Source organism: Varanus komodoensis, unplaced genomic scaffold (assembly GCF_004798865.1).
Source record: "Varanus komodoensis strain SLA01 unplaced genomic scaffold, ASM479886v1 scaffold19, whole genome shotgun sequence".
Taxonomy (NCBI): Eukaryota; Metazoa; Chordata; class Lepidosauria; order Squamata; family Varanidae; genus Varanus; species Varanus komodoensis.
Window position 1 is genome coordinate 22,435,872 of NW_025335550.1, and position 19,803 is coordinate 22,455,674.

Sequence of the window (19,803 nt, forward strand, 5' to 3'; positions counted from 1 at the left end):
TCATGAGAAGACCTGATCTCTTTTCATGTTCAGGAGAAAGGGGGGAAATATTTTGGAACGACGAATAGACCAGAATAGTAGACTCCCAGTGGTGTGTGATTTGGAACAGGCAGATACATTCCTCTGTCACCAGATAATCCCTTACACATTTCATTTTGCATATGGGGAAATGCTTTAGAGATGCTTCATCTGTCCATTGGCAAACTTTTCATGTATACTTTCATATATCATAATGAGAATATTTCTTCCTGCCATTAATAGATCACTTAAAGCAGCAGAGTTATTTACAGCGATTTCAAGTCTTACAGTGATTTCAGAGTTCCTATCCTCAGAGAACCCTTTTCACACCAGTTTGTCTGCTCTGTTCATTTACTGCAGAAAACTGCATTTTAGGGTGCTCATTCAGGCCTGAGTGTGCAAGAAATATGTAACATATGTATATAGCTTTGTATTTAAAGGAAGCCCTGAGAAAGCCACAGCTTCCGAGTGCTGAACTTCTTTCAGCCAAGCACCACATTCCAGTTTGGAGAAGTTCTCAGAGGTCACGTTCCATTGCTGGGCAGGGCCAAAATCTCAAACATACCAGAATAAGGAAAGCTCTTACTGTGGCTAATTAAGCTTTAGGAGAAGTACTTCAGACTTTTAGAAATCTGCACAAAAGCCCAGAAACCGTGAAATGATCAGTGACTTGGAGGAAAGGAGCAGAGCCAGGTAGGGCAGTCTCAGAAGCCCTGTAGGACCTGATCAGGGCACCGGTTAGCCAGATTTGGACTTGGGCATGGGCTTCCCCACCCTGCAGTGCATGTTCAGAGTGCACTAGCTAAGCGGACATCCCTAGTGTGCTAATGGTGCAAGTACAGGTACAACAACTTGGTTTCAGTGAGGCAGTGGCTACAGATAACTCCACATGGGCAAGCTGTTCTTACATGACCAGTGTCATGTTTAAATGAGACTTCATGTGGGCCTGACATTTTGGGCTCCACGAGCTCTGATAGGGCCCCTCATCCATCCTGCTTACCCGGAAGTTGACCCACACCAGTGTACTGCTTCTTGCCACCATTGCGATTTCCCAGTAAGCCAAAGCTCTTAAAAGCTGAGTATGTGTCTCCTTTTATAGAAGATGGTGTGAAGTGTTCCCAGAATCCTGATAGTGATATTTGGAGGGCTGCCCAGTCCAATTCCAACTTAAAGATAATGAACCCTAAGAATTGTTGTGTATCCCACTCAGTACCTGAACAGCAGGTTGAATCACAGCCTAGTCACAGTCTTTCACACTGTATTTCTATTTAAATTTGAATTATGATAATTATTATTTCATCATCATTATGCTACACTAGCTTCCATATAGGCTGAAGTGCCTGATCCTGCCTAATCTTGGAAGCTAAGCAGGGTTGGGCCTGGTTGAAACCTGGATGGGTGACTTAAATGCTGTGAACCGCTCAGACAGCTTTATAGAAATGTAATGTTATACTAAAGTAGCATCTACACATAAATTGGCATATTCAGTTTTTAAGCAAATTGGTATCCTCCTTTTGGTGGTCATACGTGCCCATCCTGAGTGTAGCCACTTGAATGGTGGCTAAATGCAGCAAAACAGCACTGCCTAAGGTACCAGGGCCTGTTCTGGGGGAACAGGGAGAGGCACAGAGCTTCTGTCACGCCTGCTAGGAACAGTTTGAGAACCACTAGTTGAAGGCTTCAGTAATGATTAAATCTACAAACCACTGTATAACACCTCATTCGTCAGCCTATCTGTCCTGAAGGATTCCCCACTGGAGACTGAAACTCTCTAAATCCGGTTGGTACTGTTGGCAGACCATGGGTTACTTGCTAGATCCTTTCAAATGCCCATTTATGCAGAGAGTTCATTTCAAGAGGCGTGTGCCTCTGGTTTTCAGTCAGTGTGTTCAAAGATCAGAAACAAGGCACCTAGCCATTTTGCTGCTGTTCCTTCTGCTCTTTCAGCAGTTTGATACTACTATTTCCCAAGGGTGCTTAGTAGCTAAATAGAATCATAAAAAATAGAAGTAATATTACACATCCTAACTGTGGGTATTTTAATGAGGTAGTAAGAAAGCCAGCCACATGGGCAGACTGTTGCAGAAATCCACACTGTGCTCTTGAGTGGGTCAGGAAGAACTAGCTCAGCCCAAGTAGCTCAACTGGATTATTTTTGCTTGCTTGCTTGCTTATTAGAATGTGCCCGTCTGTTCGAGAACTTGGAAGGTCAAACCTCCTTGGTGGACTTACTCATTTTATTGGGGCATATCTGCCTAAGGAAATACAAAGTCTGATTAAAGATGGGGAGTTTCCTTCTTGTTACAGTAATTTAAATCCCATGCATTTCAGCGGGTCTGCTCTAAGCAGGACTTAAATAAAAACCAGAGCTCTGCTCTTTTGTTGTAATCATCAGGAAACATGAATGTTTCACTGAATGTTTCTTACAAGATTTCCTTGAATGACTGTTATTTCCTACTTTGAGCTGGGTAGAAATTCATCCTTTGGAAATGTTGCCAATACACTGAAGCATGGCCATTATTATACTTGGTAAATTTTTCTGGCTCAAATTCAGTTCCCTTAGCATAGTCTCCTCTGGAATGTGCAGTGCTGAATGTCATATTGGAGCTTGTGCATCAAGGATATAGTTGTAAACCACCCAAGAACAGAAAATCTAGGCAGTCAACTTGGTGTGCAGAGTTGGGACTCCTGCCCTGAAGAAGCATGTGGCCAGATACTGAGGCTGGCCTGAATGGTTGGTTGCCTTGCTCAGATTCCAGCTCTTGGGTGGGCCAGCTAATCAGAAAACTCTTCAGATCCAGTTTGGTGTGTGTTCTACAGCTACAAGGGAGAAAAACCAGGGTCCAAATCATAGATTGTATCTTAATTTCCTTTTTTATGTGTAAATTCTTTACTGTAAAATAGGGGAAGGCAGCATAGCACCAGTGTGTCCCCTGGACACTTTTCTTGATACCCACCAAGGTGTTCTGCTCCTCTACTTAAAAAAGAAAAAATGCACATTTTCTTCCCTAGCAGCTGCAGTTGCTCCAAAGCAGCAAGTCACTGTCCTCTTCATTTTCCATGATTGAATTTGGGCTACCCAATGGCTATATTTACATAAAATGACAAACCATAGCAGGAATGGCTAGTTATTATGTGTGAATACCAGAAGCATGGTTAAACATGGCATGTTTGGTTACAGTGAAGAACCATGGAGTTTGTTCTAAGGTTTCCATGTTTCGGCATTGCTTCTTATTACGTGTGGAACCAGTTATGATGTTTTTCCACAGTTTCCCCATTTCAACCAGTGAGCTTGGTGCCAAGAGCAGCTGCGGCTGCTTCATCTGCCATTTTCCACTTGTTTGCCTAGCAACAGCTGAGTTGCAGGTGGATAGGGCACTGGCTGGCTGCCCTCACACTCCTTGTCCTCCTTCCAGGGACATGCTCCCTGATGTCCAGGCACCGCCATGCCTGCCACCTGGCCAATGGCCCCACTCATGTGCTGCTGAAGGGAACAGCAATCATGGAGCTACTGTGCCATTCTAATGAGTAGATGGGTCTCCATGGAGCCACCGAGCTACTCTAATGAGTAGATGGGGTCTCCGCAGAGCAGCAGAAGGAAAAAAGCAGCAGCTGAGAGCATGCAGGCCAACGGGAAAGAGCTGGCTGGTGCAACAGGAATGGGACGCTTTGGAATTGGTTCCCAACGGGTGGGCTGATAGGACGCATGCTGCCGTTTGGAGGAAAGATGGCGGCATGAAGAGTTACCTCATGAATATGGGAACACAGGACACAAGATAAGAAAGGTAATGTGCACAGTAACCATTTGTGTTACGTGTGAACAGCCCCAGTGAATAGACTTTGTGGCTAGCCACCTTTCTCATGGCAGCTATTTTTGTGGTAGTTGATCACAACAGTATCCCAAATCGCCAAATGGGCACAAAAGGAATGCCTTCCCCTGGTGTAGGGGAATACTGATGCCAAATCATCACCCATTACTAACAGAATAAATGTAGTTTCTTATTAGCATTTTAAATACTCTATTATAGCATAAGCTTTACCTCCTGAATGATGAAGGTGAAGGGATACTTTTAAATAACTGAACTATCTTTTGTCTGCTGCATTGCTGCTGAAATCACGGAGCCTCACAGTCTGTTACCATTAAACAGAGGTTTTTTTGGGGGGTGGGGGAAGGAGATACAGCTATTGAAATGGCACTTTATGATACATACATGTCCAGTACTTGTCAGTTAAACAGTAGACCTAAATTAATTAGGAAGTCCCACGCACTATTTTCCTTTAGGGTTATTCTTCCCACTCTAATTCTGTCAGTCTGAGAGAGAGGGAAAGACACATTTCCTCTGTTAGGGCAGTAAACAGAGCAATTCACAATTCTGATGGAAGTTGGAAAATGCCCTCAAGCCAGAATTGCCATTTCAATGAAAATATACTTTTCCATGTGCACTTCTTTTCAGTAAACATTACTTTGCTGTTACCTTGTTAAATGATATTTATTCCTCACATCTGTTTTCACCTGTGAAAATAAAACATGGTGTTTCTGGTCAGGATAAAGGCTTTGTTTTTATATACAGTAGAATATTCATTTCCTAAATCGTTTTGTGCAATATGCAATGATACTGTGAGGGTGCAATCCTATGGCCTCTCAGCATTGTCTGGGGAGCCATAGGATAGGTTGGAACCCCAAAAAGATGGTCTTCCCTCTATGAAGTTGGCACAGGAGACATTGCAGGGGGCAGGGAGGGAAGGAGAGGGGCAATACTGTCCTCTGAAGAAACCTCTTAATGAATATGGAGAATCCAGTTAAAATGGGCTGTGTAACATTTTGGAGGATGAAGGAAGCACAACAGTAATCCTCACCCTTACAGTCTTCCCAACTTTCATAGGTTTCCTGCAATCCTCTCCATTCAGAGGGTTCTGGACAGCTGCATCAGATGGTATCCTACATGGCTTGGGAGTAAATTACACTTCTGGCCATTAAAAATATGTGAGGAATCTATTTTAGGGTGGGAATCACACACACAGTGCAGGATACAAATCTGATACTACATGGACCTTTGTTCTCTTTCTCTTTCCTAGGTGCTTTTATAATCTGCTGGACTCCAGGATTAGTCTTGCTGCTCCTTGATGTTTGTTGCCCACAATGCAACGTCCTTGCTTATGAAAAGTTCTTCTTACTGCTTGCCGAATTTAATTCTGCTATGAACCCTATCATCTACTCTTATCGGGACAAGGAGATGAGTGCCACCTTTAAACAAATACTTTGCTGTCAGCGCAGCGAGAATGCCAACGGCCCGACAGAAGGTTCCGACCGGTCTGCCTCATCGCTAAATCACACCATCTTGGCTGGAGTACATAGTAATGACCATTCTGTAGTTTGAAGAAAAACTGATTTATATATATAAATATATTAATTCTCAGCACACATGAAAATTTAGTGCTTGGTGGATAACTAGTTATGAAAGTATTGACAGCACTGTGGTGGGGTCTTTGAAGCAGAAAAAAAAATAACAAACTTACGAGTTCATCTTATATCACTAATGGATTATAGTGTTTACTCTCCAGTGCTCTGGCCACAAAAACTCTCCAGACTAAAAACCTCACTTTTCTTTTAATCTTCTGTTTGTGCAAGTAGAAAATGAACTGCTCACACCGGAAAGCTGAAAAATCTTTGGAAAAGCCATTTAAGCTACTCCAACTAGCCTTCATCAGATGATGCTTTTGGGATGGTCCTAACTGAAATCATCTCCAATTAATTAAGCTTAATAACTGCTTCACTGCCTTTTCATTTAAACACTTAGTCTTCTTCCTTTTTAAGAAAACAAAAGAATGCATTTCATTTAATAATTATTCCCATCAGCATGCTATGTGATGGACATTTTCTGGGCAAAAAAAGAAGCTGCTACAGCTTCATTTTTATTTACACTATGAAATAACAATGAAAAACTTTTTTTTTACTAGCAGTACAGAAGTCAAGATACTGGTGGAAAAGGACTCTTTACTTGGGTTTACTAGAGTTTGGAAGCCGACACATTGTGCATTTGCAGAGGTGTTCAATTCTCACATTGAAATCAATATGACTTTGAAGTGTTTCTCTGGATTCCCCCCTAGATGTTTAACATTCTTTAGTAAAGAATGGAATGATCTATGTAATGCAGCCAGTAAGTCCCAAGTTTCTCATGGCCAGATCAATAATTTGGGGTATAAAGCTCTTAAAGAGCCACCTTTCAATTGGCTAAGGTGAAGCACAATAGTGTGTGTTTTAAAAGTGTATGTGTGGTGTTCTTATTAAAGGGATTTTACTTTTTTGAAAAGTGTGCTTTGTTAGAAGTAACATTTTCAGGTTTTTAACAGTCGTTTTCTTCACTATATTGCAGCAAGTAGGAGATTTTAATGTTGATATGTTTGCACAGTTTCAGGTATATATGGGTGGATTAGATTCCACCCTGAAACTCAGTCATGATGGGGGAAGGGTAGAGAAAGAAGTTTACCCCTGCAGTGGGAGTCTTTGTTCCTCCACCCACCATGCCATTTGTTTGAAATCTTGTGGGGTGGACAGTCTTCCAAAATTAACCAGCATTAGGAGGTTTATTTACAAAAGGGAATAAAATGCTACACTTCAAACAAAAGATTAATGAGTTGAAATTTTCTCAGCAGTCTTAAATTCAATGTGCTTAGTTAGCATTCCTAATAGGTAAGACTGAACTCTCAATAGCTTTTCTTTCACACCAGATTTGTCTAAATTCCACCTAAACCAACTCCTCTGAAACAAAAACAGATGCTGTACACCAGCCTTCGTCTGCCTTCAGTTGTTGATTTTTCTGGCTCTTTTCTTCTTGTTAGACACAGAACAGGACCTTAAGTGTATTATGTTTTGTGTGGTATCCAGCTGTGTGATTTCGTCAGGACAAATGATGTTGCAATAACGGAAACTAGGTTCTGGAATGTGCACAAGAGGAGAAAATTCGGGTTGTGCTGGCAGTTGTGTATTGAGATGATTGTGCAACTCACTGCACGACAGTTATGTACAATCGATTCCATGAGCCTGATGTAGAAGTGTCTGTGCAACTGTCCTTATACAAACATCTCTTTCATAAGGACAGATAAAAGAAGGTACTTCTTCGCACAGCATAGAGTTAAATTATGGAACTCACTGCCACGGCAAGTGGTGACAGCCGCCAATTTGGGTGGCTCTGAAAGGAGACTGGACAGATTCGTGAGGGAGGAGGCTATCAGTGGCCACTAGCCTTGCTGGCTGTGTGCGATCTCTCACCAGAGGCAGCATGTCTTTGTGTTCTAGTCGTCAAAGCAGGCAGAGGTCTAGCGCCCATCTTGCTTGAGGGATCCTATCAACAACTGGTTTGCCACTGTGCAAGCAGAATGCTAGACAAGATGGACCTTCTGTCTGATCCAGCATGGCTTTTCTTATCTTCTCATATTCTTGTAACTGCTGATGTGATGATCTCGCAACTGTTTGCGCTACAGAACGACCCTGAGGATCTCGGATTCTGTTATTTGAGGTTGTGAAATGATGCCACTGGATGCTGCCCATTGGTTTGCTCCTAAAACGATCAAGTTCAACATATTAAATGTTAAAGTATAAATTCTTTCAACTATGAATGTACTAATTGAGTGTACTTTTATTTGTTTATTTTAATGATAGTTTTATGAGAAAACCAAGTGATACATAATGCATCTTATTTTCCTAAAGTAGCCAAGTGACTTCATATTTGTACAGAGTTCTTTAAAAGTAACTATATATTTTTCCATTTCCTTCCAACTTCTAGAGTTGCACCCCTCCAAAAAATTGATGTAGGGGTACTTTTTCCCCATGGGTTTCATATTTCCAAAAATTGCATATCTCTACAAATGCTGTGGCAAATTTGGGGTGCCATTTCCTCTCAGCCTTAATGTTCATCCTCATCCCAGGTAAGAAACCAGGCTGCATGGAAACTGTGGCATGTTTTAGCAGCATGTGTGAATGCAGACATTGCCTGAGGTACTCACAGGAACATTTAGCTTCTCAGCTCCAGCCTCAGAGACCACATTCCTGCCTCAGAGCTGGGAAATGGAGTTCCAGCCTCCCTCTTCTGCCTCCTTGCAACCTGTGCAGGAAGGAACATGCCAACTGCCCTCCAAATCAGAAAAGGAAACTCAGGGGTAAAAGGAAGTAAGGGGGGCAGAAGGGGGAGGATACTGTCGCAACCAAGATACAAAGTATCCTGACAACGCTTCAGCCCCTTTCCCTCTCGCTCTCCTCCTAAAGTGCCCCAGTGAAGCAGCAGAAAAGGGCCATCTAGCAGAGGAGTGGAAAGTCAAAGCTTGCCTCCACCACATCCCAGGCTGCAATCAGGTGCCCATCATCTTCTCAGTCTGCAGGCTTCTCAATTGGCTTGCACTCCTGCAATATGATTTCTATTACTGGTAGGTAGCTACCTAAATCAACACATTTAAACTCATTGGTATTCCCTTCCTACAGTCAGATCTTTAGAAACATGGCTTTAAAGTGAGGCCTATCATCTTCATAAGTGCAAACACTTGATAAAGATTAAAAAATGTTTCTCAACAATTTGGGACCATTGTAATTATTGTACAGCATGTAGCATCCATGACACATCAGTGGAACATGGTCTCCAGTGTCGAGAATCAGCTTATATGGAAAAGAACCCCTGCTTGGAACCCCTGCTTGAAACTGAGCCAACCTTCCAATGCTCCAGCATGATGGTTAACACATTGGCAATAGTATCATGTTTGTTTGGGTAGAGTATGTAGATTTCTAAGAAGAATGCATAGCAATGTCAAAAAGGTAAAGAGTATGTATAAAGATAATATTTAGTGATATGCAGAGGGCTAAGTGAAAATAAGAGAGAAGTCTGGATGTTCCTGATAGACAGTATCCTGAGATGACCTGCCAATTAAAGAAAAGTTCATACAACAAATACTATATGACTTCCTTACTGAAATTAAATGCAATGCATCCATTGTTCTTTACTTGTGTACCTTGCCTAGTGAAACAGAAGTCGGATTGTTAGAAATTTCAAAGATACCCTACATGCTAAAACACTAATAAAATTTTCTCAATGAATATGTAACACTTGGTTTGTGTGTGCCTGTCAGCATTCATTGGATCTGTGATACCCTAATGGAAATGTTATTGCAGCAGTTGGAATTCCTATTTTTTTCAACTTTTTGGAATTCCACCATCATACCGTCTAGAATTTCCAGAGCTTGTTAACCCTTTAAAAGTATCACATTTCATTGCTAATAGGTACATTGGTTCAGTTTCATTTTATCAAGAATGGCCTGAAGAGCAGCATTACTTATTCCCAAGTTGCACTCCATAGTATTTTGCAGTGATGATACACATGGTTGCCAAGTCATCTGGACTGCAAAGAAGTCTAAATGGCAACATGATTTTTCACTGAGGTAGGATCAGCTGGGTTTCTACCGCTCATATTTCTGCTCCACACTTGCTGGCATACCAACTTTGTCAAAATTCAGTAAAATTGAAACATTATGCAAATTATTCAACTGCAGATTCCATGATTCTACAAATTAATTTTAATTCAAAATGCATAGCCCACATTTTACTTTGTACACGGAGATGCTTGCAGCTGAGAAAGCATACAAAATAAAAAGTAATCCAGTTAATTAAAATCCACAAATTTGCAGCATGACAAAGCTAAGTAGCATCACTCCAGAGCTGATAACAGTGTAGAAATAATCTAGAGAGGCTGAGCTACAGTAACATCACAATGTAAGTTGCACTATAACATCAAACCCTTCTTATTTTGCACAGATTTCACAGAGCCGTCCCTCTGTACCTTCTGGCAAATGTATTTCGGATATACTGGATATTCTTATAGTACGGGTGCTCTGCATTTGCAGTAAATAACATTTTCATTTCATATGATTAAAGGATGGCAAGCACTTTGCAAAAGAATTTGTGAAGGCAGAGACAACAAAGAGGAAGGTCCAGATCTCTTCTTGCTGATGCCAGCCTGTAGGACACGGAATAATCAATTCAAGTTGCAACAACCCAGATTCAAGCTGGACATCAGGAAAAGCTTCTTCACTGTCAGAGCAATGCAACAGGGGAACCAGCTGCCTAGAGAGGTGGTGGGCTCTCCCACACTAGAGACATTCAGTAAGAAACTGGACAGCCCTCTGAGTGGGATGGTGTAATGTGGTGTCCTGCAACAGCAGGGGGTTGGACACAATGGCCTTCATGGCCCCTTCCAGCTCTACTGTTCTATGTTCTATGAACTTCACACATTCTATTTCTCAATACACAAATGCACTGAGTGGACAGAGCTCTAACATGTTTATTTTTGCGTATAACGTATAGGGATCTCAGCCCAGGAATCAGAAGCTGACTGTAGCATCCTGCCATGCATGCACACAATGAGAAATGTGTCTTTTCTGAAATTTAATATGTGCAATGGTCCTGACATACTTCCAGCAGCACAAAAAGTCTATGGTACACCCAATATAAACCACATACATATTATCATTTATTTTAGCTATCCCAATCCCATTTTAATTGTCAGTAAAATTGTCAGTCACCCTGTGCCTTTAACATGCACCAAAAAAGATCATTCAAAATGGAGAACATTTGAAACTTACAAGCATGTATAAAGTTGGAGAAACTAAGCTAATAAAGTGTTTTTCTTGATAACTTCAAAATGTCCCTGAAAAATGGTAGGGGAAAACTATGATTATTTCCATCTTTTTGTGGACACTTTCTTTACCAAAAAAAAAAAAAAAGGTGGGGAGAATAAGCTTTCTAAGCCAACATTAAAGCTTTATTCATGGGCCAAAAATACAGTATAAAAATGGCACCATAAAGTTGATTTACCTTCACATAAAAAGTGGGAAGCCAAAATATACGATTACTGAATAAATCACACCTCATGAAAATGTATCATTATACTTCTGGGGTTTCCTTAAAAGCTGAACAACCTTTTCTGTTGAAATTTAATTATTTATGCTACACTCCATTTAACACTGAACAAGCAACATTTGCAGTGATGCAGAGCTTGTGTGTGTGAGAGCAGAACTACAAAAGCAACAATGGATTTGGAGAAGCAGTTCCCTCCACCTGATGTACATTTTAAACAAGTTCCAGATTTCAGTCCATGTTAGGATGAGAAGCTGAACTATAGAACAGGCTTCTAACTAAACTATACTGTAAAGCTAAAAAAAAGAATCTGGAAAAGAATCACATTAGGCATCTTCAAAGAAAAGCATCATCAGTCTATTACCTGCAAATTTGTTCTATAAGAGCATAAGATTCCACTGAAAACAGCTTTTTTCATTTAGCCAGTGAGAATGCTATGGGCTTTGCAAGACTGAGCTCTATATGGATCCTTCAGTTATAGTTGTGATGTGTGTATGCGTATATACCTTTTAGAAGAAGCTATACATTTCTCTTTGCTGGTTGGAAGTTTGGCTGAGGTTTGTTCGGGAGTCTCTTTGTAGGTTGAGGTCCCCAAATTTTGGATCCATGAGCACATTTTGGAGCTTGAGAAATTGTTATGAGCAGCAACAAAAATGCCTAATCACTGTTTTGGCATATACCTGTCATGTCTATTGATCTTAACCAGTGCCTTATTCAGCAAAAACTTGTGTTTCATGTCTGTGAGGCACCAGACCATCTTTTAAATAGGAGGCTGTCTAATTCAACTAAATGCAATACAGTTAATGTTTCTTTTAAACATATGCTTTGGCAATGTCCCAGTGTTCTCCTCCCTTTCTAGGAGGAGATTATACAGATAAATTCTGAACTGGTGAGTATGTTCCCTGTAATTTAAAAGAGTGTGTTTATCAGTAAATGGTATTTACCTGCTTCATATAAATTAATCCTAGAGGTTGGTGACCTTTTCTCCATACTGCAGAGGCTCAGAGAGGGTGGCTTATCTAAATTTATGGCAAAGGTAAAATTTAAACAAGAAATACCCAATTTATAGCACTGTTTTAAAGGGTGCAAATCTAAACATGGTTACTTAAGGGAGTAATTCCACCGAAGACAGTGGATGTTTATCCAAGTGAACATGTTCATTACTGTGGGTTAAATGCAAGCATGGAGTGTGGATTTTGGCTCATACAGTGGGGCTTCCCCTTGCTGTCCTCCACTGACATACCCCAAATCTGCTCTGGGGTGTCCCAAACCTTTCAGAGAAGGAAGGATGGGGATTCCATTTCACCAGCGATTTCTTCTCTGCAGGCATATAACCAGAGTTTCATACAAGACCAAGACAAGCATTAGGCAGCATGTATAAATAAGGGCCTGGCATTACAGTGATTACTCTCTAGTTGACAAATGATTTATCCAAAAGAGCCTAAGCCTCTTCTTAAAATATTGTAGGTAACACTCAGTCTTTTGAGACTCTGAAATGGTCCAGAAGGCCATTTTGCAAAAGCCTGACCTCTTTTCTTACTGCAGAGGGGGAAGAAGCTACAGCTTGTAAGATTTTCCCTTCAAGATGACCTGAAAGGCCAAAAATTTTAAGCACAAGAAAACAAATAATTCCTGGTTTCCTAGGCAAACATTTCATGAATTGGGATGAGATGGCAAGAGCCATTGTAGAGATGTGAGGGGTGGGAGTATTTGTTTTTTAAACGTTAATATATAAAATGGTTGCAAATTAATTACACAAAGGAGCCCCAGACATTTGCTTTGTTTTACCACCCTGGTGCAAAAAGCCTTTACAACCCCAACCTGCACAGCAAAGATTAAGCAAAGCTGTCCCCACTTTATCTCTGTAATAGGATAAAGTCAATCTGCCTGCTCTTAAGGGGGAGGGGGACAAATACAAAGTCCAGTGCATCCCTGTGCCTTTAAGCCATGAAGGAGAAGAGCAGGTGGGAAGGTTTCCATAGCTGAAAACAAGTGGCACCTGCCAAACTTCTGGCTTCACCAGAAGAATGCAAACGCATCGGGGCTCTAGCTTCTCTCTCCACATCGGGTCGCCCTGCTTTGGAGACCCAGCTAATACATAGCCTTCAGAGATATAGCAGCTTTGAAAGAGCCACACAAATAAACAAACCAACAGTGGAAATAACCAAACAGCACTAGAAAAGATGTGAGAAGGGAGCGATCCTTAATGTTCTTCAGACAGTAGTCATGGATGAAAGCAAGCACCCCAGACACTTCCCTTTAGCTTCACATTCATTGCCCTTGAGGGCAACTTTCTGAGAGGAGAGCCTCTTGTATCCACAGGGGCCCTCCACACCACCTAAAACACTGGTTTTCCAGAACATCTGAATAAGGCCACCATCATTCACAATATTAACCCTTGACCTGTCTTCTACTGAAATTTCATGGTGGATCCAGGCTATAAAGCTTTCATGACCACTGTTTGGGTTAGCCCTGTTGGTAAGGCTGCCGTGTTTTATGACCCATCCTCTACATCCTTGAAGAATCTATTGAAAGCCAACAGCTGAATCAATTTCTGGCAGCAATAGCAGAAGCTTCAGCTGTGCATTTCTGGCTTTCAGGAAGTTCTTGAAGACACTGGAGGCTAGCTATTTAAATGGTGGATGTCAATCCTACAGAGGAACACTGGCATCTTCTTAGGCAAAACATTTTGCTTTCTTTTTCCAAATCATTTGCAGCCAGCAAATACACTTTTTGTTGTTGTTAAAGTAAAATTGTTCCCCTTTACTTACAGAGAATTCTCCTCCACCCACTATAAATGGGAGAATGGTTTGTGTTATTTTTAGCTGTTTTTCATTGTAGAAAGAATTTGGGTTCATAGCTTAATTGAAACCTGTTCTTTCACTAGAACTGGATCTGCATAATAAAATAGCATGCAGAATCATGTTGAAATGTTTTTAGAATTTTTTTTCCATGCAGTTTTGTCCTCCTTCAAAATATGAGTTATGGTCTTTGTGCAACCACAAAACTGCCTTTTCTACCATCATTCCCTTCTATATATCTTATCTTTCTCTTCTACATATATTCCAATCCTTAAGTGGCTTTTAAGATAGTTTTCAGCCTTTCCATGAAAAGAGGGTTGTCATGATGCAGTTGTGGAGAAGGAATTTATGTGGTTCAGCTGTAGCTGACCGAGATCAGCTACTCACACACTGCTTCACATTCCAGCAAGAATGTCTTTTCTGCCAGTTGACTATCTAGCAGATAGTCAACCCACACAAGGAGCTGGCTTGCACATAGTGGCAATTCCTAGGATTCCAATATCTAGCAGGAGTGCATTCTTGGGAACCTCTGAGTTGTTTAAGGGTTAAACAACGCAGAATTAACTCAGCAGCATAATCAGGCTAACCTCCAAAATGTTTGTTTTGTGAATTAAAGGGAGAAATGTGAAGCTTGTGAGAAGCATAGTTGTTTGCAGGTGCTCAGCCCCAACAACCCCTTATTTAAGTAACCTTTACATGAGAACTGAGCCATTGGTAACAGGTGTTTGTGGCCACACTGCTTGATCTTGGTACTCAAGGTGACTCTGGAGTATAGAAAGAAGTGGCATCTTCCCAAGCCCAGTCAACAAGCTACAGGTGTCCATAAACCAACAAACCCTACAACTACAAACGCACAAGCTATTATCCCTCTGTCTATTTGAAGAAGGAAGGGAATGCAGATAGACCTTCCCATATAGCCCTCAGTAGTGCATTAGATCAAATGTTTCAGACTTTCTTTTCTAAAGTAATGCAGTTGCTGAATCATGTTTGGCACAAAGAACTTGCATGTGGTTTTACCATACATACACATGGACAACACCCCTCAGGAGGTTTTCCCCATGATCCTGGGTAACTTAGTAAGAGCTTCTGCTTTGTATGGAGGACACAGAAAGGATAGGGTCCTGTCTGCTTAATAGTGGCACAGAAATCTTAACTCCATGTGGCAAGCTTTTCTAAGCAATGACTTACAGTGCAGGCACTCAGTTCTGGATTTATCTCATGCATCACAGTTTTATGCCAGTTCAGCAAATGCTGCAGCCAGCAAAGCAGCTGTGTCCTGGTTTCCTGGATGTGAAACCCCATAGGAGAAGGAGGATAATGAAATAAAAAACAGTGGTTACCGCCAGCCCTGCTGAACAAAAATGACTTGCAGGAATTGCATTATGCAGACTCTGTGTCCTAAATTCCCGTGGTTTCCTTCCAAGTTTCCCAGTGTGCCACAGCCTTGTTTAGATTGAGGTACCAATGTTGCAAGGGTTAACTGATTCAGTTCCTCTGCTTGGGGCCAGCCCTTCCCCCTTCCCCAGCTGATATACATCAACAGGCTCTGGCTTTGGCCCTAAGGGTGATGGTGGGAGTTGATAGGGCTCAGCTGGAGGCAGGAAAAATCATCTGACCAACCAGAGGCTGATTAAAATTCCAGCAAAAAGTCTATTTGGTTACTTACCCTGCCTTGTGATCTTCCAGATAAGATGATCTCCCCAGAACGTATGGGCAGCATATGCTTATGTAAGGGTTGCCAGGGGAGGTACATAAGTGTGTTTGTCTGTGAAACAGTGAGGGTTTTGAATCATGGAAGAACAGTGTTTTAAATTACATTACTTTGCTGGGCAATTCTATACATGCCCACTCAGAAGTCCAACTGAGTTCATTGGAATTTTCCCCCAGATATGAATGTCCAACAAACCCACAGCAACAGTGCATAAAATAGATGTTCTCTGTATCTAAGTTAGATACTTGGCCTCCTCCCTGGCATGCGTTCTGAAGAGAAGCAGCCGGTTCCTTGCGTGCAAGTGCCATGGTAAGACAATGATAGATGTGAAAGGATGATTTGAAACAAGGGAGTAGAAAGATTTAAAAGGTAACAAAGAAAATTACTTAGCCCAAAGGAGGGGAGGGGTTAAAATCAGATAGCACAAAGTGTGGGGAAACGGGCATGGAGGCAGGAGGGCCAAATACTTCCTGATTGTTTTTTTTATAATAAGTTTTATTCAAAATAACCCTAAAACAAAAGAAAACTAAAAACAACATCAATCATCAGAACCATCAGACCTGCTGGGTCAGCCCCCACATTTTTTTCTATTTATGATAACTTAAAAGCATATTTAAATCTATACGAAGTCCCGTTTCTCTAGCCAATAATAAAAGGAGTCCCAAGTTTGATTGAAATCAGTATCTTCTTTCTCCTTCAATGACAAATTCAGTCTATTCATTTCTGCACAGTCCAAGATCTTTTTTAGGATCAGTTCATCGGTGGGTGGTTCTTCAATTTTCCGGTGTTGAGCAAATGCAATCCTCACTGCAGTAATTACATGTAAAATCAAGTACATTTCTTGTTTACTAATATCAACAGGTATAATGCCTAATAAGAAAACTTCAGGTTTAAATGCTAGGGATTTTTGTTACATTTCCAACATCCATTTGACATATTTGGAAACATCTTAGCTAATCTATTTGGCAACAGATACCATCTATAAAACATTTTATACAGGTTTTCTTTATACAAAGTTGCTAATGTTACCTTAATATTTCTCTCCCACAGCTTTTGCCATTTTTCTAATTCAATATTATATCCAAAGTTTTGTGCCCACGTTATCATAGTTTCTACTTCCTGATTGTTTATCGACAAGCTTGGCAGAACAAAATGAGCCTATTGTAGCTCAGCAGGGGCAGGTCTGGATTGGGAAGAAGGGTTGGGGTTGGTGCAGCGTGGAGTAGGCAGGTGGGAAAGAATGTAAACTCCGGGTACCCCAGCCAATTAGGGGAAAGGAGGAGGGAGAAGTGATCGGGGCAGGGCATAAAAAGGGAATATGAACATGTGCTCAGGTGAACAGGAAAATGGGAAGGAAACCATTTCTTTCCTGTTTCCTTTGTTGCAGTGAAGTTTTAAAAAGAACTCTCTGCATGCTTTGGATATTTTTCTCTTCCGACGGAAAGGAAAGAGTGATTTTAACAACAAGCACCACCTTCTAGATTTTTGCAGTCCAGTTTTTGAAAATGGTGGAGCTGTGCTAAAAGGAAGGTGGAAATTGCATATGCACTGGAAAAATAATTCCCTAGCAACTAAGTATCAGTGAAGTTATATCAGACAAGCCCATTATTTCTAGAAATAAGACTGTACTTGTAGTTTGAGGAAACTACTACTACTACTACTATTATTATTATTATTATTATTATTATTATTATTATTATTATTATTATTAGAACATTTCTATGCCTACTTAAGAGATGCAGGGAATTTCTTGAAGGCTACATTCAAGCTTTGGAAAAGGCATCTCTTCCCTATTTATCCCACTAGCAAGCACTTTACCTGACACCTAACCTTTTGCCTACCAATCGTAGAGCTGACATGTCCTTCATCATTCTGGCTGATAAAGGGAGTACATGCCTCAGCCCTGCTGATCTTCCCCTCAACATCCATTTAATCCAAAGTCCAGGCTTCTCAGGACCCGGGTGTGTGTCAGGATGCAACCTTGGTGTCCCTCCCTTTTTTTAAGGGCATGTCATTCAAACAGATTTCCTCAGCATTGCAGCTTCCCTATCACAAGGCCACTGTTGTGGGTCTGTGGTCGCCTCACACATGCCATCCTGCATCTTAGATTCATAGAAGAATAGAGTTGGAAGGGGCTATGAAGGCCATCGGGTCCAACCCCTGCTGTTACCAGTTTCCGCCATCCCACTCAGATCTGCTCCTGCTTGCCTGGTTGTACGAGCTGCGGGATTTTTGGTTGAATTTGGTCAGCTGTCTCCGGGTGCATATGCTCTATTGCTCACACACAAAATATCCTTACTCTCTTGCAGACACATGAAAGCACAGTTTGGGCAACCACAGAATCATAGACTAGTAGAACTGGAAAGAGCCAGAGGGCCATCAGGTCCAACTCCTTGTTCTGTGCAGGACTCAAAATTGAACCATCCCACTCAGATGGCTGTCTAGCTGCTTCCTGAACGTCTCCAGTGTGGGAGAGCCCACAACCTCCCTAGGTAACTGCTTCCGTTGTTGTACTGCTCTGTCAGCCGGGACATTTCCCCTGCTATCTAGCTGGAACCTGGCATCTTGTAACTTGAGCCAGTTATTCCATGTCCTGCACTCTGGCATGATCAAGAAGAGATCGTGTTCTTCCTGTTTGTGACAACCTTTCACGTACTTCCAGAGTGCTACCACATCTCTCTTCAGTCTTCTCTTCTCAAGGCTAAACATGCCACGTTCTGTCAATATTTCCTCATAGGGCTTTGCTTGTGGTCCCTGGATCATCCCTGTTGCCCTCCTCTGAACCCTCCCCAGCTTGTCTGCATCTTTCTCAAACTCTGCTGCCCAGAACTGGACACAGTATTCTGGATGAGGCCGAACCAGTGCTGAGTAGAGGAGAACTAGTACTTCATGGGGTCTGGAAGTGATACTTCTATTAATGCAGCCAAAAATAGCATCTGCCCTTTTTGCAGCCACATAACCACAAAGAATATTCACTATGTTCCTTGTTTACCAGTGTAAGTCAACACACACACACACCCTTTTTTGTTTATACGTTCCCAGGTAAGCACGAATGACTCAAGAACTTTCCTAATTCCATCCCCAAATGCGGCCCTGCCCTCCATGATGAAGGTAATGCTGTTGACTTGCAAGGGAGCAGGTTGGCCAAACAGGGAGAGAAGCCAGCCAGTCCTTGGCCGTCCGTTTGACAGAGGACCTCTTCTCTCAGTGCAGAAGTGCTCACTCCAAAGTTGCTCTTTGATCTTTCGCCAGTGTGACCTCTGAAGTAATAAACAAACTGACAGTCCAGAACAAAATAGAAAAGCCAAGTGTGGCGGGACCTCCAACAAAAGATTTCTCAGTGTTAAGGTAAAAAAACAGTTGACTGCACCCATTATACACATGAATCGCTCCTTCCAGATCCTCTGTTGTGCCGCTTAATATGTATGTTTTTAATGTATTTGTTACATTTCCATCCTACCCAAGAGCCACAGCATTCTGAGTAGCTCAACACGATCCAAACCATAAAAATACAATATAATAAAAGACAATACAAATGTTTTAAAACTACAGGATACTGGTATTTCCCATTGCAAAGCAAAGGGTTAAACTTACTCTTGAATAAAATCAAAACAAGAGCAGACTAGTGGTCACTACTACTTCATGCAACATGTACTTTATTGAAGTTATACAGAACACTGCAAAACTGTAGAAGAGCTGAGCAGCACCAGGTTAGATGAGAAATGGAAAGCAGACCCACAAGCCAAGGTGTGTTCCGGCTTGACCAGCTGATGCTCCATCAGTGCAACATCTCATTATTTAGGTCGCAACTCTGTGCATTAGGAGTCGGTCCCATTGCCCATAATTCCATGAGCAGTCATGTGAGTACATAGGCACAGGACTGAGCGGTTGGTAGCACAAGTCTCTATTACAGAAATCTCTTCTGGTCTCATGGCTGCCCTTCCAGAGCAGCTCTTCAGGACCACATCCCTGGAACCAAAAGGGGCAGGAATAAAACTAGGAACACCTATTGTAGCCTGAAGCTCTTAGTGCCGGGATTTAAGTCTGAGGAGAGCATTTCAGTATGGGGAAAACTGCACGAGAACCTGGAAAGCACCAAAGAATTGGTCATCAGGGGAGCTTAGTCATCTCGGGAAGCTGGGGAGAGATTAAAACCACCAGGGTGTTGCACTTGGCCTCTAGGCTTAAAGTTCTGCACCACAGTCTTGTTGAATTGGAGGGGTATAGGATTGATCTCCTCCTCTTCAGCCTGTCTCTTTCTACAGATCTTTGGCTTCTGGGTCTCAGGCCAAGCATTGCTCACTCCAAGTTGGAGGAAGGAAGGCCAGCCTTCATGAAGGTGTATTCCACCTTGTAGCCTCCAGATGCAGCAGGTC

General features: G+C 41.7%; 1 protein-coding gene across 2 annotated transcripts in view; it reads left to right on the forward strand.

Moving 5' to 3' along the window:
- The window catches only part of LPAR1 (lysophosphatidic acid receptor 1), an 80,139-nt gene extending 71,037 nt beyond the window's left edge, over positions 1–9,102 (forward strand). For both annotated transcript variants that reach the window (XM_044427658.1, XM_044427657.1), the window contains exon 4: positions 5,095–9,102. In XM_044427658.1, coding sequence (XP_044283593.1) covers positions 5,095–5,396 — 302 coding nt within the window. In that variant the 3' untranslated portion in view covers positions 5,397–9,102. The remainder of the gene's footprint in view (positions 1–5,094) is intronic.
- Positions 9,103–19,803: the final 10,701 nt, after the last annotated feature.